This window comes from Ursus arctos, unplaced genomic scaffold (assembly GCF_023065955.2).
Source record: "Ursus arctos isolate Adak ecotype North America unplaced genomic scaffold, UrsArc2.0 scaffold_29, whole genome shotgun sequence".
Lineage (NCBI taxonomy): Eukaryota > Metazoa > Chordata > Mammalia > Carnivora > Ursidae > Ursus > Ursus arctos.
In genome coordinates this window covers 36058087-36075661 of record NW_026622974.1, presented here as the reverse complement: position 1 = coordinate 36075661, position 17575 = coordinate 36058087, and the positions used below count along the sequence as shown (strand labels likewise).

The 17575-nt window shown below is 38.0% G+C and overlaps 1 protein-coding gene across 5 annotated transcripts in view; it reads left to right on the top strand.

Moving 5' to 3' along the window:
• Window positions 1-11468, top strand: part of CEP162 (centrosomal protein 162) — a 101337-nt gene extending 89869 nt beyond the window's left edge. For all 5 annotated transcript variants that reach the window (XM_026506983.4, XM_057303937.1, XM_026506984.4 and 2 more), the window contains one exon: window positions 9915-11468. In XM_026506983.4, coding sequence (XP_026362768.1) covers window positions 9915-10124 — 210 coding nt within the window. In that variant the 3' untranslated portion in view covers window positions 10125-11468. The remainder of the gene's footprint in view (window positions 1-9914) is intronic.
• Window positions 11469-17575: the final 6107 nt, after the last annotated feature.

The following is a 17575-nucleotide window of genomic DNA, read 5'->3' as shown; positions in this document are numbered from 1 at the left end:
GATTTCTATAAATATACAGTCTCCCAAGACTGAATCAGGAAGAAATAGAAAATCTGCTAATTACTAGTAACAAAATTGAATTGATCAAAAAACTCCCAGCAAAGAAAAGTCTAGGACCAGATGGCTTTAAACGTTGGAAGAATTCACCTGTAAAGAAGAATTAATACCAATCCTCTTCAAACTATCCAAAAAAAAAAAAAAAAAAAAAAAAAAAAAAAATTGAAGAGGAGGGAATGCTTTCAAAGTCATTCTGCAAAGCCAATATTACCCTGATACCAACAACAAAGATACTACAAAAAAGAAGAAATTACAGGCTCTATCCCTAATGAACATAGATGCAAAAATCCTTAAAATATTAGCAAACTGAATTCAAAAATACATTAAAAGGATCATTCACCACAATATGGGAGGATTTATTCCAGGGATGCAAGGATGGTTGAGTATCTTCAAATCAACATGATATACCACATTGACCAAAGGTAAAAATCATATGATCTCAGCAGATGCAAAAAAGCATTTGACGAAGTTCAACATATATTCATGGTGAAAATGCTCAACGTACTGGCTATAGAGGGAACATAACATAATAAAGGCCATACACGATAAACCCACAGCTAATGTGATGCTGCTTCATGGTGAGAAACTAAAAGCGTTTTCATGATCAGGTACAAGGATGTCCACTGTCACCACTTTTACTTAAGATAGTACTGGAATTCATAACCACAACAATCAGACAAGAAATAAAAAGCATGCAAATTGATAAGGATGAAGTACAACTGTCCCTATTTACAGATAACATGATACTATATATTGAAAACCCTAAAGACTCCACCAAAAATCAGAATAAATGAATTCAGTAAAGTTGCAAGATACAGACATCTATATACTTGCATTTCTGTATACTAAAAACTAGCAAAAAGAAATTAAGACAATCACCACTTTATAACTGCATCAAAAAGAATAAAATATGTAGGAGTAAATTCAATGTAAGAGTTAAAAGACCTGTACTCTGATAATTCTAAGACCTAGATGAAAGAAATTGAAGATGACACAATAAATGGGAAGATATACTCATGAATTGGAAGAATATTGTTCAAATGTTCATAGTACCCAAAGCAGTGTGCAGATTCAATGCAATCTCTAACAAAATACCAATAGTAGCATTTCTCACAGAACTAGAACAAATATTCCTCAAGTTTATATGGAATCACAAAGGTCCCCAAATAGCCAAAGCAGTCTTGAGAAGGAACAAAGCTTGGAGGTATCATACTCCCAGTTTTCCAACTGTACTACAAAGCTACAGTAATGAAAACAGTATGGTACTGGCACAAAAATAGACACACAGATCAATAGAACAGAACAGAAAGCCCAGAAATAAACCCACACTTAAATGGTTGATTAATCTACAACAAAGGAGGTCAGAATATACAATGAAGATAAGACTGTCTCTTCAATAAATGGTGCTGGGAAAACTGGACAGCTGCATGCAAAAGAATGAAAGTTGACCACTATCTTACACCATATACCAAAAAAAGAAAAAAAAACCCTCAAAATGGATTAAAGACCTAAATGTAAGACCTGAAACCATAAAACTACAAAAAAACAAAAACAGTAAACTCTTGGAATCAGTCTTGGCAACTTTCTTTTTCTTTTTTTTTTTTTTTTTTGGAGAGGTCTCCTCAGACAAGGAGAAAAAAAGCAAAAATAAACAATTGGACTACATCAAACTAAAAAGCTTTTGCACAGCAAAGGAAATCTACTGAATGTGAGAAGGTATTTGGAAATGATATATCCAATAAGGGTTAATATCTACAACATATAAAGAACTCAATTCCAAAAAAAGATCTAATGTAAAAATGGGCAGTGGACCTGAATATTTTTACAAAGGCACACAGATAACAGACATATGAAAAGATACTCAACATCACTAATCATCAGGGAAGTGCAAATTAAAACCTCAATGAGATATCACCTCATACCTGTTAGAATGGATAGTATAAAAAATACAAGAAATAACAGGGGTTGAAGATGTGGAGAAAAGGCAACCCTCATGTGCTGTTGGTGGGAATGTAAGTTGTTCCTTCCATATGGAAAACCATTTGGAGGTTCCTCAAAAACTTAGAAATACCAGGGCACCTGGGTGGCTCAGTCAGTTAAGTGTCTGCCTTTGACTCAGATCGTGACCCCAGGGTCCTGGGATAGAACCCCCCCGTCAGAGTTGGGCTCCCTGCTCGGTGGGAGTCTGCCTCTCCCTCTGTTCCTCCTCCCCACTGGTGCACTCTCGCACACTCTCTCAGTCTTTTTAAGTCCCTCTCTTTCAAACTAATAAATAAAATTTTAAAAAATAGAAATACCATATGATCAGACAGTGTCACTTCTGGTATTTACCTGAATAAAATGAAAACACATTCAAAAACATATATACACCCCTGTGTTTCTTGCATCATTATTTACAATAGCCAAAATATGGAAACAACCTAGGGGTCCATCAATAGGAGTCGGTAAAGATGTGCTATGTATGCACATGTATTTGTGTCTTTGTTTACACACACACATATATACACACAATGGAACTTACTCAGCAATGAAGAATGGAATCTTGCCATTTGCTACAACATGGATAGGCCTAGTAGGTATTATTCTGAGTGAAATAATTCAGAGAAAGAAATACTGTATGATTTCACTTACATGAGGAATCTAAAAACAAAACAGAGACAGACTCATAAATATAGAGAGCATACTGCTGACTGCCAGAGGGGAGAAGTTTGGGGTAACAGGTGAAATAGGTGAAGGGGATTAAGAGATACAAATTTCCAGTTATAACTAAGTCATAGATTTTAAAGTACAGCAAAGGGAAGATAGTCAATAATACTGTAATAGTATGGTGACATGGTGGTAAGCATTTTGTAATGTAAATAAATATTAAATCGTTGTATACCTGAAATTGATATTGTATGTCAACTATGAAATAAAAAAATGAAAAATAAATAAAGCAGTCTAAGCGTACCACTAAGAAAACATCACATCACAAAGGAAAAACACAAGAGAAGAAAGGAATAGAAGAACTACAAAACACCCAGAAAATAATTAACAGAATGGAAATACATACATACCCATCAGTAATTACTTTAAATGTAAATGGACTAAATTCTCCTATGAAAAGACAGAGTAGCTGAACAGATTTAAAAAAAAAAAAAAAGGCCCATCTACATGCTGCCTACTGAAGACTCACTACAGATGTAAGGAAACAGATTGAAAGTGAAGGAATGGTAAAAGGTATTTCATACAAATGGGAACCAATAGAAAGCTTGGCTAACTATATCAGACAAGACTGACTATAAAACAATAATAAGAAACAAAGGTCATTACATAGAGATAAAGGAATGATCCAACAAGAACATATAACATTAGCAAATATGTATGAATGCAACATAAAATACTTAAATACATAGAGCAAATTTTGACAAACCTAAAGGAAGAAATAGCAATACAATAATAATAGGGAACTTTTTTTTTAGCTTTTATTTAAATTCCAGTTAACATACAGTGTAATATTAGTTTCAGGTATGCAATTTAGTGATTCAACACTTACATACGGCACCCAGTGCTCATGAGAAGTAGGGAAGTTTAATACCCCACTTACATCAATAGATCATCCAGACAGAATACTTTAAGGAAACATTGGCCAAAACATTAGGTAAGATGGAATTAACATATACAGAACATTCCATCCAAAAGTAACAATACACATTTTTAAGCACACATGGAACATTTTCCAGGATAGATCACATATTGGCCTTGAAACAAATCTTAATAAATTGAAGATTGAAATATCAGGCCAATTTCCCCAAACACGATGATATGAAACTAGAAATCAATTACAAGAAAAAAATGGAAAATTCACAAATGTGTGTAATGAAACCACATGCTCTGAAGCAACCAATAGGCCATAGAAAAAAATCAATAGAGAAATTTAAAAATATTTTGAGACCATTGAAGATGGAAACACAATATACCAAAACTTAGGGGATCCAGCAAAAATAGTTCCAAGAGAGAAGTTCATAGCATTAAGTGCCTATGTCAAGAAACAAGATATTTCAAATGGACTTTACAGCTCAAGGAACTAGAAAGAATAAATGAAGCCCAAAGTTGGCAAAAGGAAGGAAATAACAAAGATCAGAGCAGAAATAAATGAAATGAAAACTAAAAAGATCAAAGAGACTAAGAGTTGGTTCTATTATCTTTATCTAAAGATAAAATTAACAATCCTTTAGCTAGACTAAAACCAAGAAAAGAGGAAAATTAAAATAAATGAAATCAAAATGAAAGAGGAGACATTACAACTGATACCACAGAAATACAAAGGATCATAAGAGACTGGTATGAATAACTGTACACCAACAAATTGGACAACCTAGAAGAAATGGATAAATTCCTAGGAACATAAAACTTACCAAAAAGGTATCATGAAGAAATAGAAAATCTAAAAAGACTGATTACTAGTAAGGAGATAGAATTAGTAATCAAAAACATCCCAACAAAGTCCAGGACCAGAGGGCTCTCCTGGTGAATTCTAAAAACATGTAAAGAAGAATCCCTATCAATCCTTTTTGAACATTTGCAAACAATAAAAGAGGAGGGAACTTTTCAAACTTATTTTGTAGGGCCAGCATTACCCTGGTACCAAAACCATGCAAGAAAACACTGGTCAGTGTCCCTCACGAACATAGATGCAAAAATCATGAACAAAATATTATCAAGTCAAAGTCAGCAATATGTTGTAAGAGGATCATACACCATCAAGTTGTATTTATTCCAGAGATACAAAGATGGTTCCCCATCCACAAATCAGTGTGATACACCTCGTTAACAAAATTAAGAGTAAAAATCATAAGATCTCAATAGATGCAGAAAAAGCATTTGACAAAATTCAACATCTTTTCCTGATAGAAACTCAATAAATGGGGTATAGAGGGAATGTACCTTGACATAATAAAATCCACATTTTAGGAGCCCACAGCTATAATCATACTCAATGGTGAAAAGCTGAAAGCTCTTCCCTTAAGATCACAAACAAGACAAGGATGCTCACTCTCACCACTTTTACTCAAAATAGTATTGGAAGAGGCGCCTGGGTGGCTCAGTTGGTTAAGCCCCTGCCTTTGGCTTAGGTCATGATCCTGGGGTCCTGGGATCGAACCCCGCACCGGCCTCCCTGCTTGGCGGGGAGCCTGCTTTTCCCTCTCCCACTCCCCCTGCTTGTGCTTGTGTTCTCTCTCTTAATCTCTCTTTCTGTCAAATAAATAATTTTTTTAATATTGCTTTAAAAAAAATAGTTTTGGAAATCTTAACCAGAGCAATTAGTCAGGAAATAAAATGTCCCCAAATTGGAAAAGAAGTAAAACCATCACTCTTTGCAAATGACATGATATAATATATAAGAAACCCTAAAGACTTTACCAAAAAACTGTTAGAACTAAAACAAATTCAGTAAAGTTGCAGAATGTAAAACAAATATACAGAAATCTGTCACACTCTTATACACTAAAAAAAAACTATCAGAAATTTTTAAAAGTTAATTTTAAAAATTCTTAAATGCTATACCCATAGAGAATAGGTCGTTTTCAGAGGCAAGGCATGGGAGGTAGGCAAAATAGGTGTAGGGAGACAAAGGTGAAAACTTCCAGTTGTAAAATAAGTTATAGGAATGTACAGTGTGGTGACTATAGTTAATACAATAAATTGTATATCTGAAAACTGTTAAAAGAGTAGATCTCAAAAGTTCTCCTTACTAGAAAAACACATTTTGTAACTATGTATGACAATGGATATTAACTAGTATTATGTGATGTTTTTATAGCATATGTAAATATTATGTCATACACAACATAATAAACATAAAAAGCTAATTTAATTAAGTTCATTACCACCAGACCTGCCTTAAAATAAATGCTACATGGAATTTGTCAGGTAGAAATAAAATGAAACCAATTAACGTCATAAAAACATATGAATGTTAGATATAAAAACTCAATGGTAAATAAATCTTCAAAGTCAGATTCACTAATGTAATGGTGATTCCTAATTCATTTACATCTCTAGTTTAAAACAGTTTTTACTCTAGGTAAAAAACAAACATTAAAAATAACTGCAACTACACTAATTTGTTATTGGATACAAAATATAAAAAATGTTAAACATCAGTAACCTAAAGTTGGGGGGAGGGGTAGAATGAAAATGTAAAGTTTAGGTATGCTATCAAAGTTAACTTAAATTAGGTTGTTACAAATATATCACATTTTATGTAAGCTTCATGGAAAGGAAAAACCTGTACTAATTACAGAAAAGATGATAAAAGAGTCAAAGCATACCACTACAAAAAGTCATCACATCACAAAAGATGACTGCAAGCTATAAGAAGCAAGGAACATAGGATCTACAAAACAGTCAGAAGGGAACAAAATGGCAATAGTAATTCATTATCTACCAGTAGTTCCTTTAAATGTAAATGGAGTAAATTCTCCATTCAAACCACAGAATTGCCAAATGGATGAAATATAGTCCAAATAAGATGCCACTTGAAAGAAGACTTTAGCTTTAAAAATAGCATAGACTGAGTGAAAGGATAGATAAAGGTATTCCAATCAAATGGTAACCAGTAGAAGTCAGGAGTAGCTATAGTTATATCAGACAAAATAGATTATAAGCTAAAAATCTCCAGAAGAGACAGAGGTAGTTATATAATGATATAATGATAAAAGGGTCAGTCCATCAAGATATATTAGTTGTAAATATTTAGCATCCAACATCAGAGCACCTAAATATGTAAGACAAACACTAACAATAACTAAAAGGGGAAACAAACAGCAATACAATGAAAGTAGGGGACTTTAATACATCACTTTTATCAATGGATAGATCATCCAATCAATAAGGAAACTGTGGGATTTAAATAATGCTATAGACAAAATGGACCTAATGGACATACACAGTACAGTCCCCCCAACAGCAGCAAAATACACATTCTTCTCAAGCACACAAAGAAAATTTACTAGGATACATAATATAGTAGGTCACAAAATAAGTCTTAGCAAATTTCAGATTGAAATCGTAGCAAGTATGTTTTCTGACCATAATGATAGGAAACTAGAAATCACTAGGAAAAAACCTGGAAAATACATAGAAATTCAACAATATACCCTTAAATAACAAATGGTTCAAATAAAAAATTAAAATGAAATTTAAAAGTATCTTGAGACAATTGGAAACACAACATACCAAGACTTATGGGTAGTAGCAAAAGCAGTTCTAAGAAGGAATATTATAGTGATAAATGCCTACATCAAGAAAAAGATCTCAAACAACCTAACTTACCAGCACAAGGAACTAGAAAAAACAAAATAAGCCCAAAGTTAGAAGAAGGAAAGAAAAATTAGAACAAAAATAAACGAAATGGAATACAGAAAGATAGGAGAAAAGATTAACAAAACTCTAGGAGTTGATTCTTTGAAAAGATAAAACTGACAAATGTTCAACCTAAACTAATCAAGAAATAAGAAAGGATTTAAAATTATAAATGGAAGAGGAGACATTACAACTGATACCAGAGAAATGCAAAGGATCATAGGAGACTACTATGTACAACTATATGCCAACAAACTGGACAACCTAGAAGAAATCAGTAAATTGCTAGAAACATACAGCCTAGCAAGACTGAATCATTAAGAAATAGAAAACAGGAATAGACCAATTACTAATAAGAAGACAGAATCCATAATCAAAAATCTCCCAACAAAGAGAAGCCCAAGACCAAGTGACTTTACTGGTGAATTCTACCACACTTTTTTTTTTTTTTTAAGATTTTATTTATTTGTCAGAGAGGGCACAAGCAGGGGGAGGGGCAGAGAGAGAATCGGGCTCCCCACTGAGCAAGGAGCCCAGTGTAGAACTCAATCCTAGGACCCTGAGATCATGACCTGAGCTGAAGGCAGATGTTCAACTGAGCCACCCAGGCATCCCTCTACCACACTTTTAAAGAATTAATGCCAATCCTTCTCAAACTCTTCCAAAAAGTAGTGGGGCACCTGGGTGGCTCAGTTGGTTAAGCATCTGCCTCTAGCTCAGGTCATGGTCCCAGGGTCCTGGGATCAAGCCCCATGTCAGTCTCCCAGCTCAGCAGGGAGCCTGTTTCTCCCTCTCCCCACTGCTTGTGCGCGTGTGTCACTCGCTCGCTCTCTACCTCTCAAATAAATAAAATCTTAAAAAAAAAAATTCTTCCAAAAAGTAGAAAGAGGGAACAGTCCCAAGCTCACTTTCACAAAGCCAGCATTGCCCTGATAAGAAAGCCAGATAAAGATGCTATAAGAAAAGAAAAACTATAGGCCAGCATCCCTGATAAAAATGCAAAAATTTTCAAAAAAATGTTAACAAACCAAATTCCACAGCACATTTTAAAAGAACCACACACTATGATCTAGTGGGAGTCATCCCCGGAATGTAAGGATGGTTCAACATATGCAAGTCAATAAATGTGATGCATCACATTAACCAAATGAAAAATACAAATCCTGTGATCATCTAAATAGATATGCAGAAAGAGCATTTGACAAAATTTCAGTATCCATGATAAAAATAAATAAATCAACAAATTAGGTAAAGAAGGAATACCTTAACATAATAAAAGCATGGGTTTATTTCTGGGCTCTAAATTGTTCCATTGGTCTATATGTCTGTTGTATATTTGAAAGTTACTAAGAAAGTAAATCTTAAGTTTTCATCACGAGGAAAAAAGTGATGGATGTTAACTAACTTTATTGTGGTAATCATTTCACAGTGTATGCATTGTATCCCTTAAACTTACACAGTGTTACATGTCAGTTATATCGATATAACTGGAAGAAGTTGGTTAAATGCCAAATTTTAATAGACATCCAAAATTTTCATAGTATGTTTAAAGCTTGGAATTTAAAGTTCATGTAGCATTTTGTGTTTCCTTTAACTCACATATTACACAGTATTTCTCCAGTGCTTTTATTTGAGAATTATGAAGTTATTCTATAGCCAGACAGAATTCTAGATAAAAATTATATTGCAGAGGTCCAATATAATTAGTATTCAGAAACATTGCTTTTGTTGCCCTAGCTAGTTGTTTTTATAGGACCAGCTTTTGGTGGTTTGTAATACTTGTGACTGACGATTCCCTTATGATATTTTGAAATAAGAACTGTATTATAAGTTACTGGACAGGGTACCCTCATTTCACAGCTGAAAAAATGCATCCACATGAGCAAGACGGTCTAGGGTGGTAGTTAAGAGCAGGGACTCTGGGGCCAGGCTGTGGGGGTATAAACCCTGACTCTGCCTCTAACCAGTTGTGTGTGAATCTTGGGCAAATTATTTTTTCTTATCTGTGCCCCCATTTCCCTACCTGGTAAATGGGGTAAGTATAGAGAATTCACCCCCTAGTGTATTGGCAGGATTAAATGGGTTAACATGTAAAATGCGTGTACGATTGTCATCATTTCTACCGCTATACTGTGTGTTAATGACGTGTGTTGTATATTACAACTGTTTTGATTGCGCCTCAAGGGCTATTCTTAAGAGGAACAACATTGGGGGGGGGGCTGTTGGATTCATACCAAGGTATTAGAAATTTCTGATACTTTCTTTAAACTTGAGTAAGAGGATGGAAAAAAAAAAGACTCAAGCTTCCTAACCCCCTATCAGATTCAGAATTACCCTCTTCACCCATAAGCCTGTTGATCGACACAGTGGAGCCCGTTAGGTAAGGCTCCCCCTCCTGCTCCCTCCCCTCTGCAGTCAGCATTGTCCCACTTGAGCTCTTTGCGATTGGATGGTTAAATCTTCACCCCCACTGTGAACTGTAACGGTAATGTGAATTTTTTTTCCCTCAGATAATACAGCAGACACACCAAGTAGTAGAAACTGAGCAAAACAGAGAAATTGAGAAATGGAAAAGACTTGCGCAGTTGAAGAATCGGGAGTTGGACAAGTTCCGCACGGAATTAGACTCCATACTGGATGTTCTTCGAGAGCTGCACCGGCAGGGGGTGGCTGTGCCAGGTGCTTTTGCAGATGAAGTGAATGCACCAGAGCATTACTAGAAACCGGGATTCCCAGGACCTCCCGGAAAGGCCTGAGGATGGAGGGTGAATGGGACTGTGCCACTGTCAGAAGGTGGCTTTTAAAAACAACTATTCCAGTATGTGGCCAGAAAGCAAACAATAGAAAAGCAACATTTCAAAATAAATTGCCCTAAACCAGTAAGAAAAAAACATTATGCTGTATTTTACTGAAAATCATTAACCAGTCACATGTTAAGTAATTTATGGACAAGTCCCTTTGTGTCAGATGATTAGAATGAGTGAGATTAGTTGTAAAAGGTCTTAACTTCTAGATATGGAAAGAAAAAAATTGCTCCTACTCTGCCATTTTTGACTAAGTGTATTCTGAATCCTTGGTGACAGGGATTCTCCCTCTTTCTCACGGAAACTGGGGGAAGAATCTGAGCACAGTGGCTTGGACAGTCACATCGACAGTCGCCTGAGTAGCAGAGCTCCCACAATTAGCAAGAACTACAACTTGTACAGCAGACAGTGAACGTTCCGTGTTCTCCCAGATTTCCACTTCTACCTCTGAGTGCCTCATGGTTGCACCTGATGTAAGGTGCAAAATATGGCTCACGTGTAATAGGGGACTTTGATTTCTTCGTTGTCTTAATCTTTTATGCTCCATGTCTTAAATACTAGTCCTTTTTTCTAAGATTATAAACAGAATATAACATCTTTATTTAAAAAGTAATATATGTTCATTAGAAAAAATTAAAAGCATGCATAAAAGTAGCCAGGTTGTTATTTTTTACAATGCCTATTTCCAAAAGCAGATCATATATAAATTACTGGTAAGTTCAAGCTGTAGCCACCTTGTTTTCAAGTGTTCTGGCCCTGTGCTGCCCTAGAGGAATATAATAGGAGGCACGAGAAATTGTCAGTTTTCTTACAGCTACATTTAAAAAGATAAGAAGTAAATGAAATTAATTTGGTTAATTTATATTATCTAATATTTCTAAAGTAGCAGTATAAAACTTGAGTTTTACATTTTTTTCCATACTTAGTCTCCAAAATCTGTGGTGTGTTTTACATTTACAGCACAACTGAGTTTGGACTAGCCACATTCCAAGTGCTCAATGACCATATGCCAATAAGTGCAATTCTGCAATAATGAAGAGTGAATTACTTTGTAAAAGACAGGTGAAACAGATCTTGGTGAAATTATGGGTAGCACATGTGAAATGTGGAAATTAACTACAAGGAATTCAATTAATGTCTTAATGTTCAACGTTTTTCATGTTCTTTTCTTTAAGAGGGTAGAAAAAGCATTAATTAAAGGTAGCTATTTTTTTATGTGAAAGAATTTTAAGTTATAATATAAACTATTTTGGTTATTAATTGAGTGTACTTTTGTGTCTTTTTTTATCTGCAAATGTGTGCAGCTGCCACAGAAATAGGCTTAGAAGTAAATAACCGCTCTAGTGTTTATGGAATCTAATAGTTAATTGTTTTTTTTTTAATTTTATATCACTGTATTTCAGATTTTAATGTGAATTTTCTTCAACCATGAACAAAGATTCTACTTTAGGAAAAAAAACCAAACGGGATTTCTATCTTCTAACAAATTGTCTACTAGCCTTTTATACACATGATGCTTTAAGCAACATTAGTACGGTGCCACAAATAAACAGGATTTATATAATCTCACCAGGTGTAATGAATATGGAAAGATGAAGGGAGAAAACCAAAAGGCTATTCATAAGTGTGAATTTGAACCTCAGATTGCTCACAGGAAAAACCATTATCCAAGGTGAGTAGCGCATTGACATAATGCCCGAGTGTGATGAGAAAGCTGATTCCCTACTCACATAATTATGCTGCTAATTTCTGAGGTGCTAAAACAGTTTCCTCCTTTTATTTGTTCCTAATAAGTACGGAACAGTTTAGACTCTACAAAATCAGACTAAATATATCCCCATACTGGCAGATCACTGGGCTAAATTTCCCCCCATAAGAAGGATATGATTACACTCCTAGAAAAATTCTTCCTGAGAATAATAGGCTTTTAGAGGGTAAGTTCCCCACAGTGGAGGGCTAGAGTAGAGCCGGAGGGGACCAGTGGAAATATAGGTCTGAGTCGAGGCACTGCTGCCCTAGGAGCCAAAGATATCAGTGGTACCCTTAAAGATACGACATTCTCCCAAAAGTTCAATGATGAGGGAGCATGTGAACAATAGCTTAAGACACAGCTGCATAATTATCGCCCCAAGTCAACTAGAATATGTTTCAATATCTGGACAATATCCCACTGTTCTTTGAACGTGCAGTACTAGCAATAGGCATAACGAAGCCTGAGAGAACTTAGAGATACAATAAAATAAACCATTCTAAGTCTGTTGGACTCCTAACAACATGCAGGAGATGAACTAGATGTCTTCTGCAGATCTCTCTTCATGCAGGGCTCACGCCTGCAAAGTCTACAGCGAGCTCTTTCGGCAGGGAGAGGGGACAAACCAAGATTCCTGACCTGGTGAGGCTTGCTGTATGGCAGGAAAGATCAGACAAGTACCCATAGCCAAATATGAATAAATGCGATAAGAGTGTTAAGAAGTGTGAGTGGAGCATGGAAGAAATTCCTTTCACCTGGGATCTGGAAACCTTTTTTGGAAAATGTGGTTTTTGGGATGGATCTTAAGGATTGGGTGGAATTTTGGCAGAACAGGATATAAGGAAGGAAATTCCAAAAACCGATTCCAAAATTCATACAGAAATGCAAAGGACCCCAAATAGCTACAATTTCAAGCAAGAAGAACAAAGTTGGAGGACTTACACTATCCAATTTCAACACTAATTATAAAGCTACAGGAATCAAGAAGTATGATTTGGCATAAAATAGGCAAATAGAACAACGCAAGAGAATAGAATACCCAGAAATAAGCCAACACATGTACATGGACAAGTGATTTTCAATAAAGGCACAAAGGTTCTTTTTCAACAAATAGTGCCGAAACAATTAGATTTCTTAATACAAAAAATAAAAATAAAAGTAAACTTTGATCCATACCTCACAACATACACAAGAATGAACTCAAAGTGGATCATAGACCTTAATATAAAACCTAAAACTATAAAACTTGTAGGAAATAAGATTAAATATTTATGACCTTAAGTTTAGTGAAGATTTCTTTGATACAACACGAAAACAATGACCTATATTAAAAAGAAGTCATAAATTGGACTGTATCATAATAAGGAACTTCTGCTCTTCTAAGACACTATTAAGCAAATGAAAAAGACAAACTATAGGCTGAGAAAACTATTTGCAGATGATATATCTGATAAAGGATTTATATTCGTAATAAAAAAAACTGTCAAAAGTCAATAATGAAACACCCCCAATAAGACAATGAGCCAAAGATGTGAAAACACACTTTAAGTTTTCAAATGATACAAAGAAACAAGAAACTTAAAGCCAGAATGGTAAGCTTGTGAGCTAATGCCACAGCACCCGGGGGGACAGGGTTTTAATCTGCATCATGAAGTGGGTTAAAATATCCATTCGGGAAAAGGGGTTCATACCAGATGTGGAGACCCTCCCACTTTACTGAGACCCTTAGTGAAAGGGAGACAAGGAACTCCATATACTGACAGGGGGAGGGATGAGGAACCTGGTTCTACCACAGTCTCTAAGAAAAACAAAGGCTCCCTGAAAACATCTAAACTCCAAGCTCGTGCTTCATGTGGAGGCGGGATCCAAATTCAGGATCCATTTAAGAGGCAAAAATCCCCAAGCAAAAATTCAAAAATATCATAATTCTAGACTGATCAAATCACTTGGGGCTTAAGGATAAGCAACACAAACACAAACTTGTTCTCTAGGGGAAATTTCTATAAAACCAGGGTGTGTGGGACATAGGAAGAAAATAATACTGAAAGGAAGCTCGTGCAGCCACACACACACACACACACACACACACACACACACACACACGTAAGAACAGCTGGAAACAATTGGCTGTAAGAAGTAGCAAACTCCAAAAACCCCCAGGATGATTAGTATTCCAGAGCCTAAAATTATGAAATGATCTAAAAGAGGCATAAAATGAGTATGGCTAAATCATTTTTTTTAAATATAAAAAAATTATATATTTTTTTTCAATGACAGCAAATGTAATGAAAAAATCAGGACCTCATGAGAAAAGATCAGTTTTTCTGTAAGAGCCAAACAGGGGCAGCTGGGTGGCTCAGTGGGTTAGTCATCTGCCTTTGGCTCAGGTCATGATCTCAAGACCCTGGGATCGAGCCCGCGCCAGAAGATCCTGCTTCTCCCTCTTCCTCTGCCTGCTGCTCCCCCTGCTTGTGCTCCCTCCCTCTCTGACAAATAAATAAAATCTTTTAAAAAAAGAAGAGGAGCCAAACAGAATTTATGGAAGCAAAATAAATATAACAATTGATACATAAATTCAATTCAGTGAGTGTTTAAACAACAGACTTTAACTTTCAGTATTAAGTACATTCATTAAAATTCAAGAGTGATCTCTGAAATACTTTAAATAAATATACAAATGAATGAATAAACATAAGATACGTGTTTCGAAAAAGTAAGAACAAGTACACAGGAATTAAAATTTTTAAAGAGACTAAAAGCAGATGAGCCACAATGGCGCCTGCAGAAAAGGCCGTCCCTATTTTGAGTTCTTTACATGTTTTATCGCTAATGCTCGCAAGGTTTCAGGTGGATGTCATCCCTTTTCGCACAGGAGCACACGGCGTCAAGGGGTTAGGTACCCTGGTTAGGACGGCACGGTTAGCAAGGATGGAACCAAGCCCAAGCGGACTGTTTCTAGACCCCGTGCTCTTGACCGCAGCTGCGTGAGATGAAGCAAGAAAGGGGGAAAGCAGAGCAACGCAGACAGAAATCACAAAATGAGACGCTGGCAATAAGACATCAGTAATCGCAATACGTTTAGCTGGAATAAACGTGCAAGTTACAAGATTTACAGATTTCATTCGCTTGCCTGCAAAGAAGCAAAATTAAAATTTAAAGCAGATGGAAAGTTAAAAAGAATGCGTAAAGCAGTCAGCAGTTGGAGACAGAAATCAGACAACTACTAAGCAACAGCCAGGGGACCGTCGAGGCCCTGCTCGGGTTCTGGACTCTGCTGGGAGCCCAGCCCGGCCTCGGCTGCGCAGCTCTGCGCCTCTCCCCGCGCCTGGTTCCCGCAGCGGACTCGGCAAGGCCCTCCCTCCTGCCCGCCGGCGTGTAGGGGCTGCCCACGGTGCTTCGGGCGCGGTGTAGCCGGCGGAGCTTCCGCTGTAGCAGGAGCGGAGAGGAGACCACGGACGCGACAATCACGTGGTAGTATGTGGGTGGTAAGCAGTGTAGACAGAGAAACAGTGTGATCGGGGCGATGCGGGAGCTGCGCAGGACTGGGCGGAACGCAGGGCCCGGTCGGAAAGGACTCGCTCCGAGTGTTGAGGCGGGGCCGTTGCTTTGCTAGGATCCGACAAAGCACTGCAGCCGGGCCTGCACCACCGCACGTCTGTGGTCTCTGGTCCTGGGCTGGAAGTCGGAGGTCGGGCGGCAGCGGGCTTGCGTCCTCCGAAGGCTGGGACGGGGAGTCTGCTCCGGCCTCTGCCTTGGCTGATACTCTCCTGATTGCTCTCCACGCGGTCTTCCTCCTCCGCATGTCCCTGTGTCTGAATGTTCTCCTCTTGTAAGGACACAAGTCATGTTGGCTGGGGGCCCACCCTCATGACCTCCTCTTAACGAGTGACCTCTGCAACAGCCCTGTCTCCAAGTAAGGTCACAGTCTCCGGTTTGGGGGGGTAGGACTTCAACACGTGACTGTGCCGGGTTGGGAGGGGGCACAATTTGACCCATAACGGCGGGCATTGGAGGAAAAACTTCCAAGAGATGAGTGAGTGGACCAAGTGGGTATCTAGGGAGAAAAGCTTCCAGACAGACACTGGCCAGGGCACCAGCCCGCCTAGTTACAGATGAATGTCTGACATTTTCAAGGGACAGCAGGGAGGCTAGTGTGGCAGGAGCAGAGTGGGCCAGGGGAAGAACCGTGGATGAGATGACATCAGCTGAGGGACGGGGGAGGAAAGCTTTGAGGTCACTGTAAGGACTCTAGCTTCTCTGCTGAATGAAACTGGAAGCCATTGCAGGGCTTTGAGCAGGCAAGTAACCTGAGTTAAGTTACACTTAAAAGGATCATTGAAGCCTCTGTGTTGGGAGTTCTCATAGGAGGGTTACAAAAATTAAGTTAGCACAGGGGCTGCTTAGAGCCCAACAGATGTCACCCACCCGTTAGTTTTTATAGGGGTGCTGGTAGGGTCCCAGCCAGATTCCTTTACTAGCCCGCGTGTCATTCCCAGCCGCTGGGGGTGTTGGCCCACTCGTGCTCCCTTCTCTAGAGAATTGCCCTTGGTCAAAGCAAAAGCCAACTGCCCCTGACCAGCTTGGAGTTACAAAAGGTCACGTCCCTGCCCCAAGAGGGAATGATTCTGTGGCGCAGTCTGTGCCTCCAGTCCGATGGAATGAATACCTGTGACATGTTGAGGAAGCTCACAGTGTTCTTGAGAATATTACACCTGCTGGAACACTGCCAGCTTGGGCTTTAAGGCACAGAGAGAAGATGAAAGAAGGCTGTCAGACCCCCAAAATTCTACATGCAGGAAACAGGTGAATCAACTACTCAGTTATGAATACATTCATTAAAAGGAAGGCTAAGTGCCAAGGCAGAGCTGCAGGCCAGAGGGCGAAGCCGTGAGCCACAGAGGATTATTTCCAGGACTCGCAACCGAATGGAATGAGCCCAAGTGAATTTCAAAATTGCTTAGGACTAGTGACTCCTCTTTTTCCTTCCAGTTTCTCCCTTTTTGAGCGGTAGTGTTTATAACTGGTATGCTGTGCTTGTCTCACCACTGCATTTTGGGAGCAAATTACTTATTCTGTAATTTTACAGGTTCACAGATACAGAGTTTTTCCCCACGATGGATCGTCCACAGGGTCTCACCCCTACCTGATTTAGATAATTAAGATGACGAGATTGGGGGGCACCTGGGTGGTACAGTTGATTAAGCGTCTGCCTCTTGGTTTCAGCTCGGGTCATGATCTCAGGGTAGTGAGACTGAACCCTGCACTGGGCCCTGTGCACACTCTGCACAGAATCTGCTTGAGATTCTTCCTTCCTCCCCCTCCCTTTCATGCTCTCTCTTAAATAAATAAAAATGTATCTTTTTAAAAAAGAGGACAAGATTGGGACTTTTGAGCTAATAAGACTTAGACTATATATTGGACTTTGAGTTGATGCTGTAATAATTGAAACTTGGGAGGCTTTGGGATGAAGTGAATGGATTTTGTGAGATGCACGTGAATCTTTGGGGCCAAATGGAAGACTGTGGTGGGCTAATGGTCCCCCAAATACGTCCATGTCCTAATCCTTGAACGTGTGAATATACTACCTTATGTGACAAAAGGGATTTTGCAGACATGA